The sequence below is a fragment of the Penaeus chinensis genome, unplaced genomic scaffold (genome assembly GCF_019202785.1).
Source record: "Penaeus chinensis breed Huanghai No. 1 unplaced genomic scaffold, ASM1920278v2 CTG_4899, whole genome shotgun sequence".
In the NCBI taxonomy this organism is placed as follows: Eukaryota; Metazoa; Arthropoda; class Malacostraca; order Decapoda; family Penaeidae; genus Penaeus; species Penaeus chinensis.
Genome location: NW_025918288.1, coordinates 60,001 through 70,000, shown reverse-complemented (window position 1 = coordinate 70,000; position 10,000 = coordinate 60,001). Strand labels below are relative to the sequence as shown.

Below are 10,000 nucleotides of genomic sequence, written 5' to 3'. Positions count from 1 at the left end.
TGTCTGTCTCGCTTCTAACTGTCTGTCTGTCTCGCTTCTTGCTGTCTATCTTGCTTCTGTCTGTCTATCTTGCTTCATTCTGTTTCGCTTCTGTATGTCAGTCTGTCTCGCTTCTGCCTGTCTGTTTCGCTTCTAACTGACTGTCTATCTCGCTTCTGTCTGTCTCTCTGTCTCGCTTCTAACTGTCTGTCTGTCTCGCTTCTGTCTGTCTGTCTGTCTCACTTCTAACTGTCCGTCTGTCTCGCTTCTGTCTTTCAGCCTGTCTCGTTTCTAACTATCTGTCTGCCTCGCTTCTGTCTGTCTGTCTGTCTCTCTCGCTTAGTCTGTCTGTCTGTCTCGCTTCTAACTGTCTGTCGGTATCGTATCTGACTGTCTGTCTGTCGCGCTTTTAACTGATTGTCTGTTTCGCTTCTGACTCTGTCTTTTTGTCTCGCTTCTAACTGTTTGTCTGTCTCGCTTCTAACTGTCTATCTCGTTTCTAACTGTCTGTCTGTCTCGCTTCTGACTGTATGTCTTTCTGTCTCGTTTCTAACTGTCTGTCTGTCTCGCTTCTGTCTGGCTATCTCGCTTCCAACTGTCTGTTTGTCTCGCTTCTAACTGTCTGTCTGTCTCGCTACTAACTGTCTGTCTGTCTCGCTTCTAACTGTATGACTGGGTCGCTTCTAACTGTCTGTCTGTCTCGCTTCTAACTGTCTGTCTGTCTCGCTTCTAACTGTTGTCTGTCTTGTCTTTTAACTGTTTGTCTGTCTGTCTCGCTTCTGACTGTCGGCATGTCTCGCTTCTGTCTGTCGGTCTGTCTCGCTTCTAACTGTCTGTCTTTCTTGTCTTCTAACTGTTTGTCTGTCTGTCTCGCTTCTGACTGTCGGCCTGTCTCGCTTATGTCTGTCTGTCTGTCTCGCTTCTAACTGACTGTCTGTCTCGCTTCTATCTGTCTGTCTCGCTTCTGTCTGTCTGTCTCAATTCTAACTGTCTGTCTCGCTTCTGTCTGTCAGTCTGTCTCGCTTCTGTCTGTCTCGTTTCTAACTGACTGTCTTTTTAGCTTCTGTCTGCCTGTCTCGCTTCTAACTGTCTGTCTGTCTCGCTTCTGTCTGTATTTCTGTCTCGCTACTAATTGTCTGTCTGTCTCGCTTCTGTCTGTCAGTCTGTGTTGCTTTTAACTGACTCTCTCTCTCGCTTCTGTCTGTCTGTCTCGCCTCTAACTTTCTGTCTGTGTCCCTTCTGTCCGTCTGTCTGTCTCGCTTCTAACTGTCTGTCTGTCTCGCTTCTGTCTCTTTGTCTCACTTCTAACTGTCTGTCTCGCTTCCAGCTGTCTGTCTGTCTGTCTCGCTTCTATATGACTGTCTGTCTCGCTTCTAACTGTCTGTCTGTCTCGTTTCTAACTGTCTGTCTATCTGTTTTGCTTCTGTCTGTCTGTCTCACTTCTAACTGTCTGTCTGTCTCGCTTTTGTCTGTCTGTCTCACTTCTAATTGTACGTCTGTCTCGCTTCTAACAGTCTGTTTCGCTTCTAACTGTCTGTCTCGCTTCTAACTGTCTGTCTGTCTATCTGTCTTGCTTCCCTCTCTCTCTCTCTCCCTCTCTCTCCCTCTCCCCCCCCCTCTCTCTCTTTCTATTTCTCTTTCTTTCTCTCTCTCTCCCTCCCTCCCTCCCTCCCTCCCTCCCTTTCTCCCTCTCTATCTTTCTCTCTCTCCCTCCCCTTCTCCCTCTCCCTCCCCTTCTCCCTCTCCCTCCCTCCCTTCCTCCCTCTCTCTCTCTCATCCTCTCCCTCCCTCTCTCTCTCTCTCTCTCCCTCCGTCTCTCTCTCTCCCTCCCTCCCCCTCTCTCGCTCTCTCTGTGCTCTTGTTGAGCCTATCCTTCTGGCCCATGCAGTGTTTGTGTGTGTTTATATGTGTGTGTGTCTTCTTGTATATATATATATATATATAATATGTAATGTAATGATTATTATTATCATAGTAACAGGTAAAACAAGAATAAAATCAAAAGAATAAGAACAACAACAGTAATAATGATAATAATAATAACAATGAAAATGATCGAAATAACAAATATAACTATAATAATAATAGTTACAATGATAATTATAATAATCAGAATATTATAATAAGGAAACTTTCAGACATAATGAAAGTGGTATTAATGATAATACTAATAATAACGATAATAAGAAGGGTATTAAAAATAATAGTATTTATAAATATAATAATGAAAGTGATAATGATAATGGTGATGATAGTGACAATGGTAATGTAAATGGTTATAGTAGAGATAAATATAATGATAATTATAAAAATGACAACGATATTAACAATACCGATAATTAAGTTAATTCAGTAATTAATATCAATAATTAATTAAATTTAAAAATAGTGATTAATTTTATAATAATAATTAATAATAATTTATTTAATTATTAATATCATAATAATGGAATCAGCGATATTAAAAAATTCAAATTATATGTAAACAGATAAACTTTCTTCATTTGCACTTGTATATTAATATTACAGAAAAAAACAACAACTTGTTGTGTGTATAGTTTACCATTGTAGATCCTGATTTATATGATTCACTGAGATGAAATCAGTATTTTACTCTGGTATTTTTAATCTTATTTTAAATCTTATATTATTGTATTCTTGCCTTTTAAATCTACTTGCTTATTTACTTATTTACTTACCTTGTTTACTTATTAACTTATTTAAGTTTTGGACACAGACGGAGACTTCACTTTTGGCCGTTGGTCTTATTTGCAAAAGGATGCTTTCCCGCCATGTTAGGGAGGTAGTCAGTTGGGACAAATTGGGAAATTGGCTGCTTTTTCATATTACCCAAATTCGGACGAATTCAATTATATATTTACTTAATTATTTTTGATCTGATTGCCTGTGTCACTCTCATCTTCCACAGACACATACTTTCCATTTGAACTGATCACCTACGCAAATACCCCTTCCCCTTTACAAAATCTGTGCCATATTCCATGTTTTCCACCCTCTATACCCTTTCCACCACCATTCTGTTCTACAGCGTTCTGCAACGTTCTACATACAAAGGAAAAGCCATAAAGCTGCGAGGTGTTCAGCAAGTCCCTCTCACATAAATCAAATCTAGTTCTCCACATGAGAGTATACACAAAAGGCTATGAAGCTTGCTCTAAAATCTTTTCACGAAACTGTTACCTTATGCGAAATATTGTTGACGTCTAACACATTTTATCCTAATCATTAACTCGTTTACACTTTTTTTTTTTTTTTTTTTTTTTGTCAACAGTACTTTAATGCCTAGCACGTTTTTGTTCTAAACATTAACCGTTTCCTCGTACTCTCCATCAGATCTGATTTGAACGGCCTATAACTTTAATCCCTTCCCCTTTTTACAAATCCCCGCCATACTTCATGCCCCCACCCCCTTCCCCCAATTTTTACTCTTTTCACTGTCATTCTGTCCTTAATACACTCTACAACATCCAACACCTAACAATTTTTTTTTTTTTGTTTTGTCCTAAACATTAACACATTTCAACCCTTTCCCACTACAGAACTTCACCACTGTGCTGTGTTACCTTAGATGTCTAGCACGTTTAAGTCTTCTAACCCTGCCCATTTACCATTCCTCTCCTCAGTATAGTCATCACCTCTACAAGTCACTTTTATTATAACCCTCAGCATTCTTACAGAAATTTCTGACATTATGGAACTTTTTTTTTTTTTTTTTTTTGGTAAAATCATTTATGATTTTATTGTTACTGGCATTGATATTGATGTTGTAATAATAGCTTTTTTATCACAATTAGCACTGGCATTTCTTTTTGTTGGTATTATCAGTGCTGTATTTGTACTGCATACACATATGTGTGATCAGTTTTCATTAAAATGGTGTTATTCTAATTGTCATTGAAATAATGCAAAGTCTCTGAAAATTCCCATCATAAATTTGTATTACTTCTGTATTTATATAACAATACATTATGAAATGGTATTTTTTTTTATTACTTTCAGTACCTCATGTTTATTTACCACCACCACCCCCGTTTTTTAATGTAACTTTCGTCATTTTGGTAATAAGTGATACCAAATAGTTTGCAATAGCATTTACATTCTTAATATCAACAATATGTAGTTCGTTATTAGGTATGCTTTCCATTCACAGGATGAGTTCCCTTGCCGATGGAATGCCTTTGGCCCCAGTCGTGAATGAGGGAATATTAGACACAGGAGTCAGTATCAAGGAAGAGCTCAGCGAAGATATGTCCAAGGATATTTGGTTAGAAATTAAGGAAGAACAGCTCGATTACGCAGATCATGAGAGAGACGAAGTGGGTGACGTAAAAGTGAAACACGAATGTCTTTTCTTTCACAATCTTTATGACCAAAGTCATGAAGCAGATGCAAAGGACTCGTGTGAATTAGTTCGGGATCATAGTGACGCGTTAAGAGTGCCATTGGTGGCTGAGGAATGTTGGAACAACTGTTCACCAGAAGGGGATCAGGCGATACATAAAGAAAGTCTTAAGGATACAGAACCAGAAGTGGAACCGACTTTGAAGCGTCTTGTATGCGAAATGTGCAGCAAGAAATTCTCTAAGAGGAGATATCTCAAAATTCACATGAGAGTTCACACAAAGGAGAAACCCTACAGGTGTGATATTTGCGACAAGGGCTTCCCATCCAAAAACAATCTAGGAAAGCATATCAGAGTACATACAAAGGAAAAGCCTTACAGCTGTGAAATTTGCGACAAGGCTTTCTCGGAGAAAGGTCCTCTAGTAACGCACATGAGAATACACACAAAGGAGAAGCCGTACAACTGTGAGATTTGCGACAAAGACTTCTCGCATAAAAATAGTCTTGTTAGGCACATGAGAGTACATACAAAGAAGAAACACTACAGCTGTGAGATCTGCGGCAAGAACTTCTCACATAGAGATAGTCTAATTAGGCATATGAGTGTACACGCAAAGGAGAAGCCATTCAACTGTGATATTTGCTTTAAAGCCTTTCCTTCCAAAAGCGTTCTAGCAAGGCATATCAAAGTACATACAAGAGAGAAGCCATACAGCTGTGAGACCTGCAGCAAGGTCTTCCCCGAAAAAGGTCACCTGGTAACACATATGAGAGTACATACAAAGGAGAGGCCATTCACCTGTGAGGTTTGCAACAAAGCTTTCTCGCATAAAATCAATCTAGTTATCCATATGAGAGTACAAACAAAGGAGAAGCCATACAGCTGCGAGGTTTGCAGCAAGACCTTCTCACATAAATCTAATCTAGTTATCCACATGAGAGTACACACAAAAGAGAAGCCGTAAGGCTATGAAGCTTACTCTAAAATCTTTTCATGAAACCGTTCCCAAATGCAAAATCTTTTCACGGAACCGTAACGTTATGCAAAAACTTTTCACGAAACTGTTCCCTAATGCCCCGTACGAGAGAACACCCAAAAAGAGGAGACAAACGGACGTGAGATTTGCAACGGGAAAATTAGAAAGCTAATCGGTTGAGCCAGTTGAGGGTACCTGCAAAGGAAGAGCCCCACCGGTGTTATATTTGCAAATGGGGTTCTCATGGAGTCATCACCTAGTGTAACAAACAGTAGTAAAAACAAAGGAAAAAAACTCATCTCTGCGAAGTTTGAAACAAAGGCCTTGTCACAGAAGGCGAGATAAGGCTGAGAGTTTGTTTTCTCTGAGTATAATGTAGTGCGTCATACAGGTGAATACACGCAAACCAGAACCACACAGACATTCGCTTTGGAAAAAGCAAGAATACGTAAGGGTTGCAGGCCTTATATCTCAGAGGCCTAGACACTTGCTTTCACTCAGAGAAGACATCTCGTGGACAACGCGAATTGCATCGAAGAGCAAGATATTTCATCTAAGAGGAGCACTCTTTCCCTTGACATTATTGGGGAAGAATTGCCCAAGATTTTGATGGATTTTTTTCTGATTTATGTTATACACGTGATATGTAGTTCTTGTCTGACATAATAAATTTCCATGTGTTATGACTTGTATTTAAGTGTCCATGGATTTTTTTTTTCTTCAGGTAAACTCATGTCTGCTGTTACTAATTATATAAATATGTATGTATGATTTGGTTGAGTGTATATGTATATATATGTATGTGCATGTATGTTTAGTTGAGTGTATATGTATATATATATATATATATATATATATATATATGTGTGTGTGTGTGTGTGTGTGTGTGTGTGTGTGTGTAACCATATGTATGTCTATGTGTGTGTTTGTGTGTTACTAATTATGTAAATATGTATGTATGTTTAGTTGACTGATATATATATATATATATATATATATATGTGTGTGTGTGTGTGTGTGTGTGTTTGTGTGTGTGTATGTATGGCTGTGTGTGTGTGTTTGAATATATATTAAATAAAGTATAATTGAATTCCCTCACATAAGTAAATTAATTTTTGAGTTCGCTATTTTGTATGGATCATGCACTGCATTGGTATTAATCGAAAATATGCAGTAAAAAGCGCACTAATTATTTTTTTATTTATTCAAATGATTCTTATTGATAAATATTATGATCTGAAAATACTTAGGAATCATATACTATAGTAACGAGATAAGAGTTGCCGGATGTAAATAATGCTGAGCCAGCGGCCTCGAACTGGAACTTTGGTAGAGGTGTATCGCACGGTCTTGCGGCATTTTGGATTATGGTTTAGCTGCTAGTTTAGTGTCATTCAGTTACAAAGTTTCCAGCAAGATCATTTGATGATTTATACAATGAATGGTATACAATGATATGATATACTTAGGCATTTGTGGGTCTTAAATGTTGCTGACGTTTTGCTGATTCCCAGATTTCTCTATCAACTTTTTTTCTGTTTTGTTTTTTTAAGTAATGATTTACATCAACATATTACATGAATAAACCATATATTGATTTAATTTTTCAGATTTATTTAAGGGAAGTACTCTTCAGTGCTAACTTGCTTGTCTTTTAGGCACTTTTTTTTTTTTTTTTTTTTTTTTTTTTTTTTTGTTAAATGCAAGGAATATTTTCACTGATCAGTGTGTTAACATTTACATGTTACTTTTTGGTCTTTGCCAGAGGGCATGGTATATTTCCTTTTGAAAATTAATTTTTAGACCTGTACCAGTGTTTAATATATTTCTAGACCTATAGTGTTTATATTTATAGACCTATACTAGTGTTTACTTTACTTATAGACCTATAGTGTATATATTTATAGATCTGGACTAGTGTTTAATATATATATAGACCTATAGTGTTTATATGTATAGACCTGTACTAGTGTTTAATATACTTATAGACCTATAGTGTTTATATTTATAGACCTAAACTAGTGTTTAATATATTTATAGACCTATAGTGTTTAGATTTATAGACCTGTACTAGTGTTTAATATACTCATAGACCTATAGTGTTTATATGTATAGATCTATACTAGTGTTTAATATATTTATAGACCCAAAGTGATTATATATATAGACCCAAAGTGTTTATATATATAGACCTACACTAGTGTTCAATGTATTTATAGACCTATCGGGTTTATATTTATAGACTTATACTAGTGTTCCACACTCTTGCTGTGTCCTCTGGTGAATTAGTCCCTTCGATAAAATTATAGTAATATTGGTTTGTATGATAAAAAATCATATATAGAGAGAGATTTGAAGATGGTGTTATTTTTATTATAAAGAAATATAATTACTATAATGTTATAAACATTAGTAATAGCAAAATGAAATAACGTAAAATATTTTCGTAAATCAAAGAAAAGGGTGAACGGGCGAAACAGGCAGTACTCGCAATTGGCTCATTGGTGACTTAGTACAAGTGTAGCCATCTACGTGTAAAAACTATCAAACAAGTAAACTCACAGTGGGCATGGCATGGCGTGCCCATCGGCACTGGGTTAAGAAGAACAAATTTGAAATCTTTAAAAAACATGGAAGCTTTTGATAAGATTTGTTCTGAGAAAATTAATAATAACATAAGTAAATAATAATAATAATTAATGATTAAATGTTCAGGTTTTCTACTTAACATGAGAAATTCATGATGAATTTTGATATCTACATTTTTATTTGATTAATACCCAAGAGAAAAGAAAAACTCATGAAGAGAAGGCTAAGAATAAAATTAAATAAATTGCAAAAAAAAAAGTAAATTCATACCTATATATTCGTGCAGATTTATATTCTCCCCTTCGCGTCTCGTGTCCGAATCTCCCCTTCGCGTCTCGTGTCCGAATCTCCCCTTCGCGTCTCATGCCCGCGTCTCGTGTCCGCGTCTCCCCTTCGCGTCTCATGTCCGAATCTCCCCTTCGCGTCTCATGGCCGCGTCTCATCTATTTTAAGATATTAGTTTACATATTTTAAATTTCTTGTTATCGTTAATTCGACTATTACTGTCCGTATTATCATATAGTCCTTGCCGCAATTGTCATGATCATTATTGATATTATCAATGTTATTATCATTATTAAGATTATAATTATCATCATCATCACCTCGTTATCATTATCATTTTCGTTATCGATGATTATCGTTGTCATCACCACTATCACTATCATTATTTACTTAATAACAATAATAATTATAATAATAACTATGCTTATATTAATAATGATAATAATTATAATAGTAATGATAATAGCAATATAATAATAAATAATAATAATAATAAATAATAAAAACTAATAATGAAATGATATAATAATAATGTAATAAAAATAGAATAACAATAACAGTGAAAATATTAATAGCAATAATAATAACATTAATAGTACAAGGAAATGACATTTCAAGACAGTATCATTTTTAACTCATTACTAAGGCTAGGAATAATTTCTGTAATAATGATATCAATATAAAAACACAAAACCAAATATGATAATGTTGATTATGATAAAGAAAAAAATATATCAATAACAATAATGATGATAATAATGAAGATCATAATAATGGGAAATGATATATAAAGATTTAGGGGAATGAGTATAGACATAGATTAATCGATAGTTACATGAAAAGGTACAATAATGAAAACAAACATACATACATACATATGATTATATATATGTGTGTGTGTGTGTGTGTTTATGCGTGTGTGTGTGAATTATATATATATACACATATATGTATGTATGTATATGTGTAAGCATATATGAATGTGTTTACACATATACATGCACACACACACACACACATATATATATATATATATATATATATATATATATATATATATATATATATATATATGCATGTATTGATATACGTACACATGTATATATGTAAACATATATATATATATATATATATATATATATAATTATATATAGATAGATATAAATAGAGGTATAAATATATACATGTGTGTGTCGGTCTTTAAAATCATCAAAATGAAATATCCATTTATCATTTTCAAATAATATGCATGAATTTCCTTCTTTTAATTTAGATAGGAAGATCATAGTTGAAGTTAAATCCCTCTTTTCAAATAGCCAAATGTTTTACAAATAAGTTGCCATATTGAGTAGGTGCAGTAGATTTCTTGAATGCCATGACCAGTAATAGCAGTCTTGTGACCACCCCTGTTCACTGATAGCATACATGTGCTTACCTGAACAAAAATTCCATGCGGAATTAAATACAGGCCATAAAAGGTTATTATTCTCAAAAGAACTACACATTAAAATGTTATGTACAGCATAAATCCATAGAGGTTATTTTATTTTACTTCATGGTATTTACGGCCTCATAATTTGCAGAAGAATTCCCAAACGTCAGTATGTATGCATACATACATGCACACACAGACATATATATATATATATATATATATATATATATATATATATATATATACATACGTATATATTAAGGATGCTTAAGTAAATGTGCAATTTTCTTATACGTTTGTGCTGGTAACTATATACTAAATCCTGTTTCCCACATACATCAGTAAGGGAAACTAGGCCTTGCGAACCTGC

At 34.8% G+C, this 10,000-nt stretch overlaps 1 protein-coding gene across 1 annotated transcript in view; it reads left to right on the top strand.

Annotated features, from left to right (window-relative positions):
• The window catches only part of LOC125024790 (zinc finger protein 271-like), a 44,231-nt gene that overhangs the window by 20,335 nt on the left and 13,896 nt on the right, over positions 1 to 10,000 (top strand). Inside the window, exon 3 of the mRNA XM_047612554.1 lies at positions 4,151 to 5,305. Coding sequence (XP_047468510.1) covers positions 4,152 to 5,305 — 1,154 coding nt within the window. The 5' untranslated portion in view covers position 4,151. The remainder of the gene's footprint in view (positions 1 to 4,150; positions 5,306 to 10,000) is intronic.